The sequence below is a fragment of the Monopterus albus genome, unplaced genomic scaffold, assembly GCF_001952655.1.
Source record: "Monopterus albus unplaced genomic scaffold, M_albus_1.0 scaffold7.1, whole genome shotgun sequence".
Lineage (NCBI taxonomy): Eukaryota > Metazoa > Chordata > Actinopteri > Synbranchiformes > Synbranchidae > Monopterus > Monopterus albus.
In genome coordinates this window covers 5,365,444-5,389,273 of record NW_018127887.1, presented here as the reverse complement: position 1 = coordinate 5,389,273, position 23,830 = coordinate 5,365,444, and the positions used below count along the sequence as shown (strand labels likewise).

The following is a 23,830-nucleotide window of genomic DNA, read 5'->3' as shown; positions in this document are numbered from 1 at the left end:
CCAAAAGAAAAGTACGCCCACCTCTGGTATTAAAGAACTCAGAGGTTATTAAGCTTGGGAAGACTGAAGAAAAGGGGTATGAAGTATATTGAGAACAATGACAATCCACAGTCTGCCACAGCTATCCTAAAAGTACTAGGTATCTACACTTGCATGTTGTTACTCTGTGCTGTTATGTAATTGTTTATTTGTGTGCATTGAGTGAAACACTGAATTGCCTTTGTGTATGAAAATGTGCCATATAAATTAACTTATCCAAGGTTAAATGTGTTGATTCTGTTCCTAAGAATATATAAATAACCTCCTAAAACGTATCAAAGCAGGTACTGATTCTTTCTCATGTACAGAAATGTACAGTATATGTTTTCGATCAGGCTGGTGTTAGTGTTGGAGGATTTGACTCACCCCAGGATCAGTAAAGATACATGAAAAGGTCTGATAGGTGAAAACCCCAGTTTGGAGAAGGAGGCCGCCGTGATCGGAACTCTGGCCACTCAAGACCAGAAGCTTGTGTCCTGCAGGATCTGTGACTAGAGACTGGATCTGGCACAGAGACACACCCAGACAAGACAGACAGAGGAATACAAAGGACAGTTAGAGGAGAGACAACACTGCCAAGATGGAAACAGAAATACCTGCATCGCTGACAAAGGAAGAGGCACTATATTTGTGTCAAGGTTGTGTTGCACAAAATACAGAAAAATCTAATAGACACAAAGGTAATCAGTCCTGTAATTACTGTATATTAGTCAGTATTTAAAACCAGTACAAAGCAGGGGATTTGCAGGGTGTCTAATGTCAACACATCAGTGGTACTGATTGATATGTCAAAAACTAACACATACTGAAAGCAGGGACTGAATCTCATTTTCTTAGATCAGATGGGGCCTCATTTAAATCATGATTCTGAACAAATTTATAAAGTATCTTATTTACCATAAGCCTCTTGCAAATATCCTAGTATTGGCATATACAGTATGTCCTTGATGAGTACAAGAAACAGCTGTAGTGAAACACTAAAGAAATGTTTTGTAATTTAGAAAGTATCTCCATGACATACTTGAAGAGCACTGACTATATTGGTCACGTATTTCTTTTTTCCTATGAAAAATGATTCTGTAGATGTAAAAAAGACAACAGATATTGGTTGCAAAAATCAAGTATTGGTTGGGCTATAGACGAACTATTCTAGTATTATTGAAAACTATTAGAAATGTTATTAAAATTGATATGACATTGACAGGTAACTGTGTATACTATATGTTAGTGTTCTGGATCTCAGAATATGTGGACCTACCTCTGATACAACAGTGTCTTCTGAAGGGTTGACAAGCACGACCGTCTCTAGGACATCACTTCTGTGGTGGAGAATTCTTTGTCCTGTAGGAGGAGATTTAAAACATTATGTTAACTACCTTTAATGGGGTAAGATTCAACTCCATCGAGGAGTGACGGCCCTACAAAGTAAACAACTTGACCATCACTGTTGCCAGAAGACGTTGTGATGGACGTCATCCACACCTGATCTGGAAAACCTCTTTGTGAAAGGGAGATTTACTTCACTGCATTCTGCCTTGTATGTGGGGCAATCACTACACAAGAACAGAGGTTGGAATAGAAAATAGGTCACTGATATCTTTTGGGTGAATTTTAAAATTAAAGCTGTGAACACAACACACACTAACCTGAAACTAATATTAACATCCACATTAGGTGTTAAACCTGATTTCTCGCAACGGAAACATGTAATACGCTGTAGGTTGAAACCAATCATTACAGACCAAGAACATTGAAGGATATTTACACATCCTCATGCATCTTGAACTGAATTATGCATCAAGTGCTTCATTTCATTCAGAGGAGATGTTAAGCTTTTAATTCCCCGTTGTTTAAGCACAGATACAGGCTCTAATATTAGAGGTCTAATAACAGAGATCTCAGTGGCTCCACCATCCAGTGCTATGATATCTTTATAAGAACTAGACTGTCAACATGTGTTTTCCATAAAATACCTCTGATATAAACCATTCTCCGCCTCAAATACTGTAATGGATAAAGGACTAAGACATTTGAGTGAAACTGATAAGAAAAATATAAATTTTTTTATTTAATAAAACTGCTGAAATAATTCAGCAATCAGTGTGGTACTGATAAGTCTAGACCATCTGTGAGTCAGAGTAGAAGCGCTCAATCAGTAGCTGTTACATGACAGATGATAATCACAGTTCTATTATCTGCTTTTGGCTGATATTTGTACGTTATGCTTTTTTAATCTTCAGTGAAGTAAAAAACATTAACATTATAACTGATGAAAAACATGAGCTGAACTGAATCATTTTATATTCAACCACATATTCCCCTTAACTAGCAAACGGTCACCTGCAACACCCTCATATGAAATATTATCAGGGTTTTTCCTTGTATATTCACATCATGAAAGCTTTTAGACTGGCCAACTCAACTTACTGCAATAGCTGCATATTAGATTTCCGGCAGCGGGTTAAGTAAACAGAGGAAAACAACTAATGCTGATCCATACTAATCTTGCGTATTTTAGTATTACAGTACTGTGACGGGTATATCCAAAAAATCTACTGTAAAACTAAGACTGCACCTGTCTGAGTTTTAACGGCTACAAGAGTAGCCTCTGTGAGGCTTTACTCAAATGCCGAGGTGCTTTGAGCTAAATGCTAACGTTGATATGCTAACAAGCTCACAGTGACAATGCTTGTAAATATAGATGGGTGACAAATTAAAGGAAAATGCAGGAGTCATCAATAAACCGACAAGAAACCCTGACACTGTTCTGGTGATATGAGAAAGTTACATGAACACATGAACCTTGGCTGATTTGACCTGACTAAGAAGAGAAAACTGAGCACTGTAAAAGGACTAATCGGATTGAAATGGTTAAAAAAAAAAAAAAAAAAGTCGATGTTGCCACAGCCTATAAAGCAACTAATGAAATGAAAAACCAACATAAAGTGTCTCAGAACAGGTTCAGTGCTCCTCGCATGTTTTTCCTTTAATTTGTCACCTGTCTGTTCATAAGTATCAAACATTCAATGAAGCCAACTAAATGATGTGGCTCCCTCTGTTGATGTTACTATAGCAACACCCTGTCAACCACAACCTGCTGCTGTTACCATCACTAATGCGAGGCAAGTGAAAGATTTTGTTGGTCGCCAGGGAACGAGAGCCATCAGTGTGTTTTTAACAGACATGCTGGTACAGCAGTTAGGAGCAGTTCTGGCGCTTCAGCAGATCTGCCCACAGACGCGTCCGCTTTCACAGCATGATGACTAAGCTGTGAGGGTGAGTTTGCTTTGATACTTCCAACGTTGACAATAGCAACACACAACACTGAGGCAACCTCATCGACACAGACATTGGAGACACCGGCCTCATGCAGCTCCAGTAGGAATCTGTATTTATCCACTTTCAGAAGAGTGAAGGCCAGGGTGAGTGTGCATCTCTGTGACCTCCTGATGTGCTTTTCTCAGGTGAAAACAGAGGAGACTGCATCAGCTGCTGCTGATGGCTGCCTGCAGGTTGACTGTTTGCTGACACTGCAAACTGGTACAACGTGATACTACAATAACAAAGACACCAAGTCGGTGTGAGACGTTGCCATTTCCCCTGGGGCCAGCGCACATCAACAATGCAGAGTGCCTGAGAGGACTGCTGCTGCAGGCTGACGGCCTCAGATCAGATTCTCTACCAAACAACGACAGTGAACGGGAATCTGTAGGTGACACTGGTGCAGAGGGTTTCAAGGGTCCTGTGATACTCAGCTTTTGGGATTTTTGTTTTTACATAGCCTACAACTCAGGTTGAAACAATAGCTCTTCATACAGTTTTGCAATTAAAGGTATTTTATTTAGCCATAATGTTATTTTGTGAAATAATAGGACATCTAGAGCTGCAAAGATTGAAGAGTTGATGGAGAAAATTAATCTCAATCAATCTTTGAAGTCAGTTTTTAAGTAAAAGCCCAAACATTCTATTGTTTAACCTGATCGGTTTGTTGTTTTTTTGTTGTCTTAACAGTAGAGTAGACTGAACACTTTGGGGTTTTGATTGGTGGCTGGACAAAACAAGGCATTTTGTGACAACTTATGGCTTGAGGAAACTGTAATGGGAATTTTAAAATGCTTTTTGAGATTATTGAGAAACTATTCAGCAGATTATTCAGTAATGAAAATAGTTAGCTGCAGCTCTAATAACGTCTTCATCTATGTTTTAGTCACAATACTAAACCCTTAGTGAAGTGAATCAGTAAGACCGGTTGTGATATTCTGCATTAACTTAACCTTAAAATCTTCATGAATTTAAAGTCCTCTAAAGATCTTAGATATCACAGACTGATACACGAGGACTTAACATACAAACTCAACTAACAAACAAAATTCAACTCAGTTTCAACTTCTTGGGTTTAACCACTTTAAAATCAAGTTTAGAATGGTCCAAACGCACCAGTAGGCTAAAAATCCAGGAGCTGATACCAATGATCCAGGTTTGTAGTCCAACTAAGCAACATATAAACATCTTAGTTTGTGTTAACCACACCCTGTTTTGTCTGTTCCGACCTGTGCTTCCAATAAACAAAGTGCTGTAGAGACTGCACTGAGAAGACAACACATGCAAAGTGAGAAATCAGAGCATGTGAGGTGGTTGTAGGCAGGTGAATGTTGGGGCCCTGGGCTTAGTCATCCCTCCTACTGAGGAGGACGAGCAGCGATCAAGTGTTTGCAGTTTTATTCTCTCTTTCATCAGCTGTTCTTTTTACTGGATCTTTAGGTGAGGTGCTATCAAAGGTCATTGTCAGAAGTGGGTGTCTTTTTTTGTTTAATCACAACCTGTATTTGTGTTATAACATACAGTATCTGAACACGTATGTTGTTTCAGTGTGTGTTATTATAGTTTATGCAGTGATCACACTCAGCACCATTTTCCTTCCATTCACAAAAGTCAATACAAAACCCTAAATGTAAGTACAGTAGAAACTAGTGAGTGAGCATAAAATTTAGGCTGTTTTCCAGAAATAAAATTGCTCTTCACTTTGATTGGACTTTAACTAAATACATATTTTAATGTGAAATATTCCAATATCATGTGGCTTTATTTTCATTTTAATCAGTATACTAGGCTATTATCATTTTACAAACAATATTTAAGATGGTGCCAGCCACAGGTTTGGGTACAGATTCCCTGTTCTCCTTGGGGTAACGCTTGTGGTAACAGCACTGCTAGCTTAGTAACCTAGTAGCTGCCAACATTAGATATAACTTTACCTTTATTTAGTAGGTTACTATGCTAGCAGTGCTGTTACCACAGAGGACCTAACATGTGGACTGGCATTAGTGGTGGACCAACCGCATATGAATATCTATCATCTGTCCGTCTATGCGGAGCACTGACAAATTTCAAATTTATGTGCAAACACTGTCAAAATGTCTATTTGCAAAATGATAAATGTGCTCAACTTAGAGAAAGCCGTCACATATGGAATAATCAATGACTAAAGTCGGGGTGGGAATCGATTGCTGCTGTGTGTCAGACACGCCCTCGTTAAACACATCTCCACCTCCCACACCAGCATCTTGTTTTCTGGCTGTATTCTGCATCATCCTTCCATCCAACCCATGAACAAGTAAATGGTAAAACTAACTAATATCATACATTTTATAAAAGTATGAAAGTCATTTCAAGAAAGTGGTTAGCATTTGTATTTCGCCTGCAGAGGAACAGTGGATTTTTCTCCAGTAAACAACAATCAAAGTCTCTGTATTCATGACAGAAATCCATTATCATAGCAGGCTTTAAACCCTGTGCACTGTAAATTCTAATAATTATCCAGTGATGTGAGTCAGCTTCAGGGTCTCACTGCATGAGATACAAGCAGTGTGAAGCAGGCCAGCGTCTGTTCCTAGCTTAAATGTGTTTGTTAACCAGTGCTTTTGAAGAGAGTGATGCTCAGCCAAGTCGCCCTCATCTACTCATCCCTGTGTCTTTACTTCACTCACACCTTAGAAAAAGAAGCATCACCTCATCATAAAAAGTCAAAGACCTCAGTAAAAAAGGAGACTGATAATTGTCACCTAAATAGTTTTAAAAGCTGTTGCAGGCTCCCAGCTCCCTGTGTATGACAATATTATGTTATGTGTTATATCTGTGATAAAATACAACTGGCCAAAGAAGTGGCTGGGCTCTGACAGCAAGTCATACACCAACATTTCTATTCATTAATTCAATGTGTATTGTACTCTATCCTGTATTTCTGTATATGAGGTGTGGTATTTTACCTCTTAAAGATAAAAGTGGAAAAAGAAAACTATTTAATAATGTCATTTCAGTTTCTATTATCCTTTCCACTTGTTTATTGAGATAAACAAAAGTTGAATTATTTAAAAATATGGATATCACAAAAAGACAAAGTTGACAACATTAAATTTAGTCAGATGAGGAGAAACGTCTGCATTTCTAGCCTTTCTAGAAAATAACAACTATAGCCTATATTTGGCTTCATTATGCTTCAGTACAGGAACTACTGTTTGACCCCTAAACCTGAATGTGACATTGTCTTAGCACATCACCTGATCTAAAAAAAAAAAATCTCCATAAATTTCAGCAGTTCAAAGAAATATTTAGTAATGCATGACCCAGTAAGGCCATCTGTGTTAAATGAGATCACACATCTGCAATGGTCCACTTTCTTGACAAAAATAACACTGTCGGCACAACACTGTGATGACTTAAGAATCATGAGGAGATGAACTCTTCGCTGCCACTCGGTCTCTGCACAACTCATAGCTGCTGGGCCCAGAGGAAGTGAGATAGTTTCTCAGACAAGTCTCTGAGCTTCTACTCATTCCAGCTCTTTCTCAACTGACCTGCTTGATATAAATATCCATGCCTGAACTCCCAAAAAGAGAACGTTCTGTTTAACGGCGACTAAAAGGGAGCAGTGATCGAATGAGGCCCAGCCGCTACACTGCTCCAAATAGCATGTTCCCCATTTACAGTGAGAGTAGTGAGAGGATGGTTGATCTGAAGGTAACACAGTTTAATATGATGCTGATTTCATTTTTATCATTTGTTCGGACCTTGCCAAATCAAGTAAAATCGAGTACTGAGTGAGCTGATGAAGCTGAACAGATGCCTCAGGCTTCATCTTCATATACACATCAGATCAACAGAGGCTGCCCGAAACTTACATAAAAAAACTTATTACCCTGTTCCTAATCTCATTTGCCTAATGTGAGCTATTTCGTTGCCCAGGACTGCTTAGAGATAAAGTGGTGTGAAGTGAGTTGGAAAATTAAAGAAGTATGTACAGACCGGCTGTCTCCACACTTGTTTCAGCACTCCATTGTCACCGAGCGGTACAGCCATTCCTCAAAACTAGAGCCATTTGTTTATGTCTAAAAGCTTCAAGTGACTGCTGAGTCACTGTTGCAGACTGCACTGCAGACCAGTCAAACGCTGCTGTAACTAAAATATCTCTGAGGCATAATGATGAGCACAGTAACATTTAGTGAACACTCAAATATCAGCTTTACATTTTCTACTCTTGTTAAATTAAATATGTATCTCTGTCTTTATGATGACCTCAGCCCCTGTAATTAACCCTTGCTTGATCATTTAGCTTCTCTTGCTCAAATGACAAACATTTCCCATTTTTTACTGCAGCCTTAGCCTCCAGGACACAAACGATCACTGTCACTGGTTCACAACAGCAACAAGAAGCCTTAGTGCCGGATGCTAATCCTCCTGGTCCTGTGATTTGGCAGCGCTGTATGACTGGGTGGCTAAGCCATTTAAAGTCTCAACGTCAGCAACAGCTGACAGCCTCTCTAGGAAAAAGAATTTAAAAGAATCCATATAAACAAGTTAAAAGAAGTGACAGGTAATGTACAAAACACTTCCTGAGAGCTCAAGTGTTTTTTTTATTTTATTTTATAAGATCCTTGCTTCTGCCAGAGTGGTTGGTAATTTCTCCAGGGTCACAAACTCTAAAACATCTAAATAAAATACAATCATGAGAGCAAGGTCCAAATAAATAAAACTGATTAAACAAGCTATTCGATATTAATACAGCACAACCAAATCATAACACAGCTATCACAAATATCAATAAATGGATTGAGTAAATCAATATACTCAAAACAAAGGCAGTGTGCCAAACAAGCTCAGACAAATGACAGCTAATAATTACAACAATGCAACTACATTTCACGACGCAGGCATCTGTGAAATACATGAGAACAAAGACAAACTAGCTACATGTTCAGTCATATGGCCTATGTTAGGTTCTGTGCACCTACATTCATCTCTTAAAAACATAAGCACTTTTTGGTCCTCTAAAACCGAACAGAATCCCCGTGCAAGACTTTAAGTTTGATGAAGTTACTTTTGGCTTCAGTCAGAACCAGTTGTCGTTTATCCACATACCAGCTGGGCTAAGTATGTGTTTGAGATCAGAGATCTCACTCAGCTTGGATTGTACGGAGTATAAAATAGTTGAGACACTTGTTTTATAAAGTGTGCAGCAAAATGTTGGGTTAATGAGTGACTACAGTAGACATCCAAATCCCTGCAAATCCTTCAAATATCCCTGCAGGGATCAGTTAAAACGTATATTATCTCAAAAACTTGTCACAGCTTAAATATGTACACAGAACCATCAGTGGTGGGCTTCCACACAGCTGATCCTTCTACTGAATTCTTACTGTTATCACTGTACAGTACCAGACCAGCATGATGATGAACTCCAGCCATGAATCTGCACTAGGATGGACCTTGAGCACTTTGAATCAGGACACATCTGAACTTCATCAGCATCCAACAAAAATCTGATAAATGTAAAGCTGTAAAAATTTAAGTGGGCTTTCATTTATGTATCTGATTTTGTAATGAGTGACGTGGATATTGTAAAGGATCGCTACGATGCAGTGATTAACACTGATCAATCACTTGTTTTACTCACTGACTAAAGCAACAGATGTGCTTACGTCATCCAGCTATCCAACCTAATACTTTGCATGGGCTGAGTTTAGTTAATTAAGCTTTAGTCATGTTTACCTGTATTTTTATATTTTTTATATATTTAATTGAAAAATCAAATGTTGCAACACAGAGATGACGTATGAATCAGTGTTGCATTGCATGATCTCTTGAATGCTATAAAATGATTATTAGTTTGATTCACAAGCAAAATAAACATGATTTAGTTCAGAACACTATCCTTATTTCTTTGAATTGTGCTCTAAAAAAGCTACAAATCATCATCAGTATACGAGTCATTAACATGTGAATAAAGGAGACAAGAGAAAAGACCACTAGCCAACTGGCTATTAACTCTCTCAGCTGGACTTTTCACCTGAGTTAACACAGGACTGAAGTATTAGGTCACTATCATCATGTATCGCACATTAAAAAGAAGAAATCAATGAGAATAAGAGGAGAGGACAGAGAGCAGGGAGCCGTCAATGAAAGAGTCAGAGCTCAGAGCTGTAGGTATCGCAGTAGCTGAGGCCAGACTTTACTCAGACCTAGTTCTGTTTCAGTAATACCAGTCACCCCAGTCCCCCTCCTTCCTGTGCTCTCCTTGAAGGGCCTCTGAGCTCCTTTTGCAAGTCTATCATTTGGTCTTTGTTGCGGCAGACTGCCATGGTGATGCCACTCAGCCCTCACATCCACACAAATACATTTGCACCTGCACACACATGAGTTCTTGTAACCACTAATATCTGATTCTACGTGGCATTGGTCATTGTGACCACCCTGAGAAACAGGAGAGGCATGAAAATGCAATAAGAGCTGCTGCTAGAAGAGGGAAGCAGGAGGACACTGGCAAAGTGCTGTTGTCTCTTAGAGTCCGGTCCACAGCGTGCCAAATATGACATCACTGCTATCCCCATACTCCTCCCACCGCTGAAAGCAGGCTAAGTTCAAACGACACACATACACGCACATGATGCCAAAACATCACACTAAAATGTGTCAGCCATCTTTTTCAGACCACCACAAACATCTCCCCACGCTGTCTAACAGGATAAATACCCACAGTGATGGGCCTTTTGTACTCAGGCCGTATCTAGAACACACACACACGTCTGCATTATTTGTTTTAAATGAGACAATGTGTATATTGTGCTAAACTTTGGGCATTATAAATTCCTGTTAAGTCCTTTGTGGATTTAGCTAATACTTTTATTTTGAAGGCTAGCTCTAATGTAGAATTCTTTCACTTTCATGAAAACAATAAAACTATATCTTAAAGTTTAACTACTTTAATTTTATAAAATGTGTTTCAAATATTTTCTCTTTTTCTCTGGTTCTAGATTTTACCCTGGAAGGTATTGTACACTTTCTTAATTCGTGGTTTCTCCTTTTGCCTCCACAACCAAAACAACAAGGGCAGAGAACGGCAGCATCAATGGCAACTTCTTATCAGACATATTCTGGAAAAATGACATTTCTCTTTTTCATCGCCGAGGTCTTGTAGTGTCAGGAGTGAGGAACAATGATTATAAAGTGGTTGTCCGCCATATGTCAGTGACCAGGGGGAATCTTATTCTTCATGGCGATGGAAAATACCTGTCGATGTGACCTTAACGTACACAGCATCCAGTGCCTCAAGGTGGGAAAGCCCAAAGAGATACAAAGCGCAGAGAAGAAGTTTCCTCTACTGACAGAGAAGACTTTGGAGAAATCATAAGCTTGAGAAGGAGAAAATGGGGATGGAGAGGTAGAAAATGCCATTCAGAAGTCACAGGCCGTTAAATTGGCTGCTGCTTGTTTGGAGCTTATTTCTGCCGCGGCTCCTGGGTGAGAGGCACTGGCCCTCAGGGATTTACTCTCAGCTTAAGGTGGTTTTAAAACTACCAGAGTGCGGTTCAAGTTACTGGCTGGTCGCCTTGTAATAACAGCTTATCAGAAACAACAGACCCATAGATACGCAGCTTTGGACAGAAGACGACTTGGATGCTGATCCAGTTTAACACACACACACGAGCTGCACTCTCTGTATGGACATACAGTGATTATATAGCACTGTTGAGAGAAGACCCAGCTAATGTAGATCCATATCCATGACTAGTCAAACTCAAAGAAAAACTGGATAGCATTCTTTAACTAATGTCTTTCAATCCAAAGCATTTCAATCCAAAGTAATAATCAATGTCACAAAATAATAATAAAAGGAAAAAAATGTGTGTTCATGTTTCTTTCTGAGCTCAGCCACTCATAGATTTGGATTTACTGTACATACACACAGTTCTTTTCAGGACTATTCCAGCTTGGCATACTGGTTGTTTCTCAATCTGCTGCTCTGTTTGCAGGGGGATTGAGGGTTTAAATTACAAAATGAGGTATCCAATATTTGCTAAATGTAACCCCTACTCTGACAAAAAAAACAAAACAAAACAAAAAAAACAGTAATAAGGCGTACTCAACACTAAGACTTTTGTAAACAAATACACTTGTACAATTCTCTGGTAAGATGTTTTTTGTAACTTTACAATGGTTTTATTTTTCATTGCACATAACAAACCAGAGATGTTATTTCACATTATAGCAGGATTAAGTGAAGGACACGTTACCACGGACAGCAGCTCTGCAGGAGATATTCTCTCCCTTGTCACCCTTGTCATTTGCGTCTGCTGGTTGCCGAGCACATGATGCAGGTCATCGGGTTAAGTTTCAACACTCTTACAGACCGTTTTCTTTGTCCAGATCTGAAGAAAAACTCATTCAAAAAGTTCCTTCCTCACTCAAATTCTCAGTTGTTGTAATCTACTCCACTTCACCACATGGCCTGCGTTGTGCCTGTTCCAAAATGCCCCCCCAGAAGACAGATGCCTGACTTGCTGAGGTCCATCTCCTCAGAGTCTGGGTGTGTCAGGCACATTGGCTTTTTGTGTCGTCCCTTCAGCAGAGTGGACAAAGGGATGCAGGCTGGGGCACCTGGGAACAGTCCCTGATGAAAGGATCAATGTTTACTGCTGCTCTGCACTGTCAGAGGAGAATGAAGGCAAACAGTGAAGCATCACCTCTGCACTCCAGCCCAATATGACTGCCATCAGCATGGATTGCATGTCTGCTGTGTGACTACTCTCTTTGTCTGGTCCTGTCTGTGTCAGTCTGCCTTTGTTCAGTCTATTTGTCTTTTATTCATTTCTCTCTCACTACAGCTTTTGCTGAATTTTCTTTCCCTCCATCTCAAAAAAGCTGCATAATGATGTTACTCTTTCAGTTCATATATCCACAAGAGAAACTGAATAAAAACACTGGTGCATCCCTCATCTAATGGCTGGTGGCCACATGTTTAAGACACATAGCTGCACCAGTAAAAAATAAAAAATAAAAAAAAGAGTCATTTTTTATTGTCCAAAACGACAGAGGAAAAACTCCTGCAGAGAAAGACAGACTTGTCAAGCATAACGAAACAGAGATAGAAAACTGTGGCTGAACAGCTTCAGCACCTTGAGACTATTTTCTTCAGGAAAACAGGGGCTCCTGTGTCTGTGTGGGGGGTGAAGGGGTTTGTCACATTGGTCAGTATTGAATCGAGACCATCTCTTTTTCCATAAACAGAAACACAGTATGGGGTATTTTCAAACACATCAATGGGTATTTTCTGTGCTTTTGTACGTTTTCCCTCTCACACACAGACACTCCAGCAAAAGGGAGAGCTGGTCGAGGCAGCAGAGCAAACAGGGAGGTGCAAAACACTGCAAAGACTTGTCACTGCTGCATTCTCCGCGCCAGAACCTCCCCTCTTTTCTCTCCATTGTTGTCAGCGAGTCCCGAGACTCTCGTCTCAGTGCCTGCTCTCTGTTCTCCTCCTCTGTATTGTTAACTCTACCAAGGGTTATTAGAGACATAAATAATATACAGACCTCTATGCTCTAAGCAGTACCGATGGTGATTTGTGCCTGGTTGTTATTTATGTACCAGACACATATTTATTATATGTACAGAGGAGACAAGAACTATATTATGACAAATTACGCAACTATCAAAATGCCGTAGTTCAGTCATAGTTACACCTCACAGGGGTTTGACTAGTCAGGCTTTACATAAGTCAGCAGCAATACAATAAGGGAACGCTTTTTAATGATGTTCTGCAAATTGTTAATGGCAATTCCCACGCCCCCACAGAAAACACAAGAACAGTACAAACGTTTCCTCTGACACAGCAGTTACATAAAAATCAGACACTAAAACTCTCCACTGACACCTAAAAACATTGCTAGCAGATCAGCTGCTCCTTATGGTGCAGTGAACCTCAGATCTACTGAATAAAGACGTTTAGTTTGGTTAAAATAACATTTCATCACAGAAATGTTTTCATATTCATAGCTTCTGTATGTTTCCTGAAATACTCCAAAATCAACAAGAGCACAGTGACCACACACAAAAGCCTTGGTGCTGGTCATATCAGTGTGTTACATACACATTACTACCTATTAAAGATCAATATAAGCCTAATATAATTGCAAAAGGTCTAAGCACATTCCTAATTTCTGGCTACTTTACACTAAGCATTCTGAATTACAGACAAGATCTAGTAAAAAGCCAAAACATAGAACTGCAGGCAGCCTACATCACAACCAGGATCTGAACTTAACACCAGTAAATATCAGAAAAAAAAACTTTGATGTGCAACTATGTACTGTACCTTTGCTTGTTTTCAAAGTTTGTCTGTGTTAAAACAGTGGTCTACAGCCACACCAGAGGCTGTATGAATCTATACTATTAGCTAAATGCTAACAACAGCATGGGTTACACACAGGTAGAGCAGCTTAATGGTAAACTAAAAACCAACATCCATCCTGCAACACCAGTGAGGCCACCACAAGAAAACAAACATCAGGTCCAAGAGAAATTAATGTCTTGAGCATGTTTTAAATGAAATCAATGATAGCTAATTCTACATACACTGAAAATGGGTCGAATGTCTCCTGAGAAAAAAAAAACAACAACATAAAGTTTATGGGATATTCTGACCAGTGAAAATATCTGATATATGAATGTTAAAATAACTTGATCAAAAATAACTTTGTCATAGCTTTAAATCTGCCAGTCTTTGGTCTTTTATTCTAAGTTAATTTTGGACACAGACAACACCAATCTGCAGTCAGGTTCTCTCAAGGCAATGAGCCAGCAATGTGATGATACCAGTTTCCTGGATTCCCAGTGTTTTTGCATTCAGCCGATGCTCTTATCTGAACTGAGCAGGTAGGGAGGGGCTCAGTACCCCCCCTGAAAAAAGCTACTGTTGATGGGAGCTGGCATCAAAGCCACAACTTCATTGTTGGAAGTCTGCCTCCAACACCTCGGCTACACTGCTGGGCCTGTGGAGACCTGATAATAGCAACTCGATCATTTGCTTTGTGAAAAGTGTGCACAAAGTTACATGCAGGAAAAAATTAGTTGGATGATTTATTTCCAAACAACATCAGGTCTTTTCTACAACTCACCGACCCAAAAGGATTGTTCAAAGTCCAGCTGATAAGAGAAACCGATTTTAAGCATTGCTCTTCAACTGCTTTTACATAATCAAGTTGGTCACTAATTGGAAAACAACCTAACGTCCCCATCTGAGCCTTTACCCAGTGACATAAGAAAGCTAATACCTTATTAAAATGGCCTAATGAAGTATGTCAATGATCACAGTGGTCTGCATCTCTGACTCTGCCAAGTGTTCCTGGGAGAGTCATGAGGGTTTGGGCTGCTGTACAATGGTCAGTGGTTAAGCCATTTAGAGATTTAAATGGCACTGCAGTGGGCGTGTGTGTGCTGTACATGTGTAAAGCTGTGAGTTTCTGTGTGCACTAGTATGTTTTAAGGGAATGAACTTCATCTAAATGAGGTGTCTGTCCTATCATGTGATCCATCTCCCCAGACACTCACCGACATGTTCAGCTGGCCAGCAGCTATTCTGTGAGTGAGCGCAGCTCATTGTCTCCATCACAGTCCCAAAGCCTTGCAGCTTAACAAATAAGCACCTTCTCCAGTAGATAAGCGTTAGCGATTTGAAAACATGCAGTTGAGGCAAATTATATACTGGGGTTTAATAACTACGGTAATCACCAGTGTAGCTGAATTGATGGTGGAATGGTAACAGGATAAATTCAGACCACCTAATGGACTGATCTGCCAGTTTTCATGTTTGTTTCCATGTACAATTTAAGTAGAGTTGAACTCTGTAGCCAATTAACCAATGGGGGGGGGTTGCATATGATGTCACGCCACCGTGCTGCTGTAGCGCGAATTGCAGATGGAGGGCAGAAAATGATTTTCTACATAGGCAGTACTATCACAAGCTCTCAACATCAAATCAATCACACTGACACAATCTAGAGGTACCCAAGATTAAACATTAAATGGCTGGAAACAACCATGACAAGTTCTCCAACAATTGTTGTAATGACGTTGCTGTGGTGCCTCCATAAGAACACAGGAGACTCATAATACTTATTATAGTGTCTGCAGTTTTTAAAAGATAGTTCTAGAAAACATGAAAATAAAAAATGGTCCACACATCTTTTCATGTTTGGTCTTCTATAAGAACATAAATTAATAACAAAGAACTGCTCTCAGCAGCTCAGATGTATCAGTTGAGATGCTAAAAGAAACACAACAGCTACTCAATTTCTTTTCCGTTCTCCAGTGAGATTTGTATCTTGGGTGTTAAATTTTGCCCCTCTAACTTTTAAGTTGCATTAAGTAAAACCCAAGTCAGTCTAAATCTATAATGGCATCAGCACTCCCTCAAGGGTTATCAAAAGCTTACCTATTTCAAAACTTCATTAAGATTTTCTATCAAAGAGACCCAAGAGGATTTATTAATAAAAATAGACTTTCTGTTTTACAATAAAAGAGTGATGGGTGTCTAACTAGCATCTAAGACCAGAAAGTATCAGCTTCAAAAAAACATAATTCGAAAATGAATCATGTGCAAATCTTGCACTTGTGTAGAGTCACAGTGATGCGACGACTGAACTGTGGAAAGCAAATGTCAAAAAGTGACTCAGCACTCAGAGCGACTATGAACTGCTGATCAACTGCTGCTGGGATTCAAGCCACTCAGTTTTAGATTTGCGTCAACATTTAAACTGCTGCACAAGGCTGCTTGACAGTGGGAAGTGATACATGTCAGAGTAACTCAGCCATGATTGAGCAGATTCAGTTGCAGGTCAGATAGTAGGGCTAACCTTTTACGGTAGGGCTTTCACTTTTTATTTGAATTTCGAACATTTGTTCAAATGTAAGAAAGCAATAATTGGAACTGTAATGACCTGTTCAAATCCAACAATGTACGCTATGTCAAAAAACACAACAGGCCATTTTGATGTAATTTGCCTTGTGGCTCAACAAAGGACCTTCAGCTTGACCAGCTACATGTCCTGTTGACCTCTCAGTAAAGTAAGCTAGTGACATTATGTTTGCAAGGACAAAATGCGGGACAGTAGCGAGAAAAGTTGTGCTGACAGTGTGCGGCAATTTATATTTTCAATTCTCTACCCCTGCAGCATGCGATGATATCTTAGCTACGCTCTTCTGATGCAGTGCGCAAATCATCCAAAGCAGTGAGAGCTGCTGATGAACATTTTTTAATTGAAGTATTCAGCCCAATTACAGGCTTTGGATTTTTTTTATTGTGGGGGGGGCGTTCAAATTAATATGAAGAAATTTCGTGTCAGTTTGAACATCATTCATCGACTAGTCCATCTTTATAAATGATTACTGCCTTTTCTACTGTGAAGTTGTTAATATTTATTTTAAAGTCACTGACTGACCGACCAAATTCAAACCTGCACGTCAGAGGAAATCTTTTATGACACATGATTACAGAAGCTGATGGCTCAATTTTACCCCAGAATTAAAGTTGGGATTAGTGGCTGCAAAGTAATTATGGAGACAGACAGGGCCACGCATGCAGACAATCGCAGTTCATAACAGGGCCAGAATAATCCTGGACACAGACAGACACACGGATCAGTCACAAACATACACAGTGCCCATGTCCACCACCTTTGCTGAGTCACGGGAAGCAGCCAGACCCAAGAAGCTGATACAGAAAACTGGGGCAGCCTATTACACGAGAATAACTTGATAACACACAATGAAAACTGACTAATGGTGAAAAATAACAGCTTTTCTTGGCATCAGTCGTCATCAGACAGACAGACCGCTGCACACACACACACACATTTGTACAGCCTTGTGAGTACACTCGCTGACATGATCCATCCCCTAGCCACGGACCCTAACACTTAACCATCACAACCAAATGTATGACCCCATCACTAACATAACCTAAGCCTAATTCTAACCTGAACTCCTAAACCAGGTCTAGACCCTCAAACAGTCATTTAAAGGTGTGACAGAAAGGGACGACTGGCCAAAATGTCCTCACTTCCACAGTATAAAACTCAAACTAGTCCTCACAATGCATAGCCATACACGGACACACATCAAATACACCAAGCACACATACCAGCCTAGTCTCACTGCAATGGCAACAACTTCGCATGTATGACAAAGCAGAAACAGTATTTATTGAACAAGAGAACAAATGGAGGCTCGCTGTTTGCACCCCCACCCCCACCACACACACACACACACACACACACACACACACCTACTCCCTGAACCTACATGGTCATTTGTCCTCATCTGAACCAAAGCACAGCTGGGGAGGCTGACTTTATCCCATTACAATGGGATAACAGTGACACAATTTATTCTTCTCTGTCTGCAGGGGGCACTGAGTTCATCTGAATCACCTGCATGTAAAGCATTTCTCTTTTTTATGTTGATCAGCTCACGATGACTGAGCAGAAACAGGATTATTTAAGGGATCAAACCTGTCCTTGCAGTTCCAGGACAGACTTTAAACACTACATCACCTTAAAACACTTAACTTTTAAAATAACCACTTCACTAATTGCTCATTTTTTATAAAAGCTCTTTGCCAGATCTGGGTGCATTTTCACACAGAAAACAGGTTAACCTGTACTGTGTACCGTATTATCACATTCATTAATCCCGTTACTTGGATAAAGGCTGGACTTGCTAAAATCCCCTGACTAAACCTTGCATGGCTCCTCTTATGTCAGGGTAGATTTAAGAGGACTGACTGTTTGACAGCCCAATGCTGTCTCGTGCCCTAATTTCTTCCAGACATTTCTCTTCGCGTTGCGCGCCATCACAAACGCTGCGCATAGAAATAAACGTTTCGTTCCGGGACGATATTATGCACCAAAAAACAGGCTAAAGGAAAACAGACTAACACGAAGTGTTTTGGATGTAAATGTCACGTCTGTGCGTAGAAGAAAGAGAAAAGGCAGGGCTGGGAATAAAACAGGCAAAATACGCAGCGTTCACTCCACAACATCCCGTTCATGAAACCCGCTGTCGCAAATAATCTCATGCAAAAAAGCAAAAAGACAAACATTAGACATCAGTTGTGGTATTTCATAAACTGTTTACATACCGTTGTGGGTGATGAGCCACTTTGCCGGAGAGTTGAGTGTCTAGAAACCGGAGAGGAGCGTCGGCGGTTCGTGTATGTGTGCGTCAGGCGGAGACAGGAGAAGAGAGGAGGGGATTTGGCACATTTGGAGAGGAACGCAGCCTGCTGGCGGAGCGCAGCGCTCCAAGATGCGGCAACACACGTCTGCAGACCGCCGACCAGCGGCGTGCGGTCCTACCAGGGAGGGGCGCACCAGGCTTACACACTGCACCAGCAGTAACTCATTCACTGCCAAGGCGGTGTGGGTGGGTGGACTGCTTTTTAAAACAGAGAGGTAACAGCAGTGTATAGGCGTCTGGCATGCACCATATGATACAGCCGTTAAATAAACATCTGGTCGTCACAGCATGAGCTTGTTAAAACCGATCACAGACAAAATAGTACGTCTACAAGATATAGAAACAAGACCAATGCAGCAAATTAAAAGCCTGTCAATTAAATTTTCTATCAGTGACGTTATAGGAATAGTACAGGATAGTAAATCATGTTACAATTTCTCTAATAACTCCACATGATCCAGCTTAATCTATTGCTGGTCGTTTGTGCTGGTACATAAAACAAGCCACCAAGAGTTACCCTTAATAAACCACCTGGGACCGTGACCTTTATCATGGATAAATTAACACAGAGATTTGGGAATCTTCCACATGATGGTACCATAGGAAAGATCAGGGCTCACTAACATCGTTAGGAATCAGCATCAGGAGCCCAAGACTGTAGAAAACAAATTCCATGGCAACCAGGCCAGGAGGGGCCCCAGCAGGACAAGCACATCTGGAATAACCCAGGAGCTCCCAGGGCAAAAACAGGAGCCCTCATGACCCTGCACATCCACATCAATAAACATATGTATTCAAAAAATATTATGTAAAGGATAAATGTTGTTGGACAACATATACTTATGCGTAGCAAAAATGTTTGACAAATGGGCAAATGTATATGGAAACCTCAGTGTAATGTCCAGGCGCTGAGATACCGTATAATGTGTAATTAAGAACTGTGTGTGTTTGATTAGCATGATCCAAGAGGAAGTAAAACAAACAACAGCACTGTAGTCTGACCTAAACAGGCCTAATAATAACAATGACACTTACTGAGCACATAATATCTGCCCACAACACTGATGTTAATCTGTTTCATGACAACCAAAAGCAGCCCCCTCTCCTCTCCAGTCTTTCATACCTCTCTCTACCAGTCTGTATAATAACAATAGCTCAAAATTAATCAGAAAAGTACATGATGACTATGTTTATGCTCCAGTAAAAGGGTCTGTGGGACTCTGTGTGTGTCTGTGTGATTGTGTTTGGTCTTTTGGTTATAACGTATAATCTCATTTGTATTCTAGCAGTTTATTAGGTACACCTAGCTAAAGTAACGTAGTCTAATCAAACAGTCCTGCAATAAATCCTCATTCAGGAAGGTGATACTTTTTGTTCAAATTGTCTTACAATGGTGTTGATTTACCTGCATGAGTATTGTGGCAGATGTAGTTTTAGATATTAGCTGTGGAGTCATTGCCCCAAGCTGCCATCTTGTTTCATCTAATAACAATCCCCTGAAACCACTCAATCTCCCTATCTCCTTTATCCCTGGAGTAAAAACCGGTCAGCTGATCACCAGAGCTCATTCAGTAGACGATAAGACTCCACCTTTCCACTCCCTCTACCCAACCTTCTCACTTCAACTGCCAATCAGAAGAGGCGAGAGTGCATCTGACGCTCTGAATAGTAAGGCTGGAAAGCTTCAGACACATACACACACACCAAAACAAACCAAAATACAGTCGCAGATGGATGCACAGTAATGCTTACCTGGTTTCACTCAATTTGAATCTCTACCCACATCTCCGATTTCGTGGAGACATGCAAATAGATCTGGCGTAGCTCTCATGCAGGGCTGTTGTGGGTCTGGTGATATTACAAAGTTGTGTCACAGCCAACCATTTAGTCACTGTGCTAAATCACTGCTAATAATAAAACAAAGTGCCTGTATTTAAACCACATATATAATCATAACATAATTTAACATGATCATGGATGCTTTATTTTTCAGTTTATGATGCACTGTTAGCAAACTACAGTCCAACTGATACAGGGAATTCAGAAAATGTGACAATGAATCGGCTAGTAATCAACTTTTTAACATAGCACACAATCACTTTAAAAAAGATCCCTGAAATCAGATTATTAAAGAACTGTGGCCGATACATGCGCTGCACGAGACATTATTAGCATCTTTAGCTTAAAGAGTATTTGCAGCATGGATTTGGATTCTTGTTTATATGGAGAGTTAACTTTACCCTGTGAAAATTTACGCTCTTAGTAAAATAATATTGTAGGTCTAGTGAGTTTTTACTGTTTAAAAGGGAGAAATGTAACCTACTCTCAAAGAGCTATTCTTCTTTCAGGACTGAGGCGATGTCACTGCAGGAATATCCCACCTAGAAGCATTAATTTGACCAATCATGATGCAGAGGAAAACATGAGGACAGATGGTGTTAACAAGAAAAACATTCGAGCTGGGCAGCTTGGAAAATGACTTCATGTTTGTGGCAGATGACAGATGTTCCTGTGTGTGAAATTGGCTTTAGTAATAAAGAGTGTCTGCAGCGGAGATGGATACCGGTCTGATGCTTGGCTCTGTTATGACGACACATTGTCTGGCTCTCCTGGGAGCCTTCCATGATGAAGCACCGGTCCCTCAGGTTCCACATTATGCCTAAACCTTACCCTCCTTCTGCTCCCTAACAGGCTTCATACTTCTGAAGTAAATCGCTAACTGTAGGCGCTATTTTTATTTACAATAAACTGTTTCCCCTCAAAGGTGGGAAATAAACTGATGAACACAGGATGTCACACACACCATGTCTGAATCTCAGTGTCTTCATCTCTTTCTTACTTTGCTTTTAATTAATTCTTCCTTCCCTTCTTCATGGATTTTTCTTTCCAACTCACTGCATTTATCTCTCACAAGTCCCTTTTCTGGTGTACAGTATACCCATCTTCCTTTTACTTATTTTGCCAATCTTCCTTTTCCTCACATATTCACTCACTCTCATCTCTATCCCTTAGACGGCAGTGATGGCAAGCCCTTGGATCAATATCAAAGTTTCTGCATTATGCAAGAGCTGCCTCAATAATGTATGATGCAATGAACTACTTTGGGAAGACGCCGCCCTCTGTCTCACCATTTCTCCTAAGCCCTTTGCAATGGAACCCTGAAATTATCTACTGTAGACTTTACCTGGACTGTAACAACTTGACATGAGGTTGTGCTTTTTATCAGGGGGTTTCTAGCCCGGTCTCTCTCCTGACATAAAAATCTTTATTTAAGTGAAATTTAGTTCAGGTCAAACCTCACAAAGGATGTACTTAGAGTAGGAAAAATATAACACACAAATATTTCAGCCCAACAAACCAACTAGCACACATTTCAAATTGAAGGAAGCCCGTATAGTTACACAGTCTATAGAGCAGTTTCAAAAAAACAAATAGTCCCAACAAAAAAAAACAACATACCAGAGATGATGACACACCCACCTGTGTCAGATGTAGCAGAAAATAACATAACAAACTCCATGATAAAAGGAGTCTAACCCCTAATTTCTATACGATCTGGTTGCACTGCTTTCCATCTGCGATGCAGTTGTCGGCGCTGGCCACTGCCAGTCATGCACTGAGTCTATTTCTGATGGATGCCACAAAGTTCGACCCCCAATCAGACCCCCATGTGAAACACAGATAGGCTAAAAAATGATTAGGATAAAGGTACTGTTAACAAGTGAGACATAACCACAGATCTTTGATCCGTATTTCATAACTTAACTGTAACCATTAAATTTAACCATTAACTGTAGTCTTTGTCTGTAGGTTACAGCACAATAAAGTAGGAAATAAAAACAATAAACACAATTAACAGGCAAAAAAATAAACCTTTTAATTATGAAGCCTACTTACTGCAGAAGCTCAAGAACAAAGAACAGCATCCTATATGAAAAATCAACACCACGACGAGCCACAGACGGACCTAGTAGGGAATCAAGCCACACAGAGGACAGATCTTAACCGGACTGCATACAAAACACAATACAGCTGCATCCGGTGGACATTAGAGGTAAGGCAATGAATTTGTGAACACAGTTCCTCAAATGTGTACACATCAGATGCTGTACACCAGTGACTAAACTGGGGAAGCAGAATTCAGTGTATGTCTGATTAGTCAGTCTTTTACTAGAACAGAAATGCTGACACTATGCCTCAGGCACCAACTCATAAACCTTAAGGCAGAGACACACCAAGCCAATGTGCCAGCTCCCTCATACAAAGTCTGTGTGATGTCCAAGTGAGCTGGAATGAGCCCAGGTGAAAATACAGCAGCGTATAGTCCAGAGGATTCGCAGAGAGCTAGTGGGTGTGTTGATGATGTCCTATCATACCCATCCATCCATCCATTTTCCTCCGCTTATCCGGGACCGGGTCGCGGGGGCAGCAGTCTAAGCAAAGATGCCCAGACATCCCTCTCTCCAGACACTTCCTCCAGCTCCTCCGGGGGAATGCCAAGGTGTTCCGAGCCACCTCAGCAGGCTCCTCTCGATGTGGAGGAGCAGCGGTTCTACTCTGAGCTCCTCCCGGATGACCGAGGTCCTCACCCTATCTCTAAGGGCCGCCCTATGGAGGAAGCTCATTTCGGCCGCCTGTATCCGGGATCTTGCCCTTTCGGTCATGACCCAAAGTTTATGACCATAGGTGAGAGTCGGAACGTAGATCGACCAGTAAATCGAGAGCTTCGCCTTACAGCTCAGCTCCCCCCTCTTCACCACGACGGACCAGTACATCGACCGCATTACTGCAGAAGCTGCACCGATCCGCCTGTCAATCTGCCGATCCATCCTTCACCCACTCGTGAGCAAGACCCCAAGATACTTGAACTCCTCCACTTGAGGCAGGAACTCCCCATCAAACTGAAGGGAACAAGCTACCCTTTTCCGACTGAGAACCATGGCCTCGAATTTGGAGGTGCTGATTCTCATCCCAGCCGCTTCACACTTGGCTGCAAACCGCCCCAGTGCACGCTGGAGGTCCTGGTTTGATGGAGTTTGTCCCAACAGGACAATGTCGTCTGCAAAAAGCAGAGACAAGATCCTGTGGTCCCCAAACCGGACTCCCTCCGGCCCCTGGCTGCACCTAGAAATTCTGTCCATAAAAATAATGAACAGAACCGGTGACAAAGGGCAGCCCTGCCGGAGTCCAACATGCACTGGAAACAAGTCTGACTTACTGC

General features: G+C 40.8%; 1 protein-coding gene across 1 annotated transcript in view; it reads right to left on the bottom strand.

The window, feature by feature from the left end:
* map1ab (microtubule-associated protein 1Ab) overlaps positions 1 to 23,830 on the bottom strand; it is a 58,380-nt gene that overhangs the window by 17,336 nt on the left and 17,214 nt on the right. Inside the window, exons 3-4 of the mRNA XM_020622623.1 lie at positions 1,298 to 1,380; positions 406 to 543 (exon numbers count right to left, since the gene is read on the bottom strand). Of these exons, the coding sequence (XP_020478279.1) occupies positions 406 to 543; positions 1,298 to 1,380 (221 nt within the window). The remainder of the gene's footprint in view (positions 1 to 405; positions 544 to 1,297; positions 1,381 to 23,830) is intronic.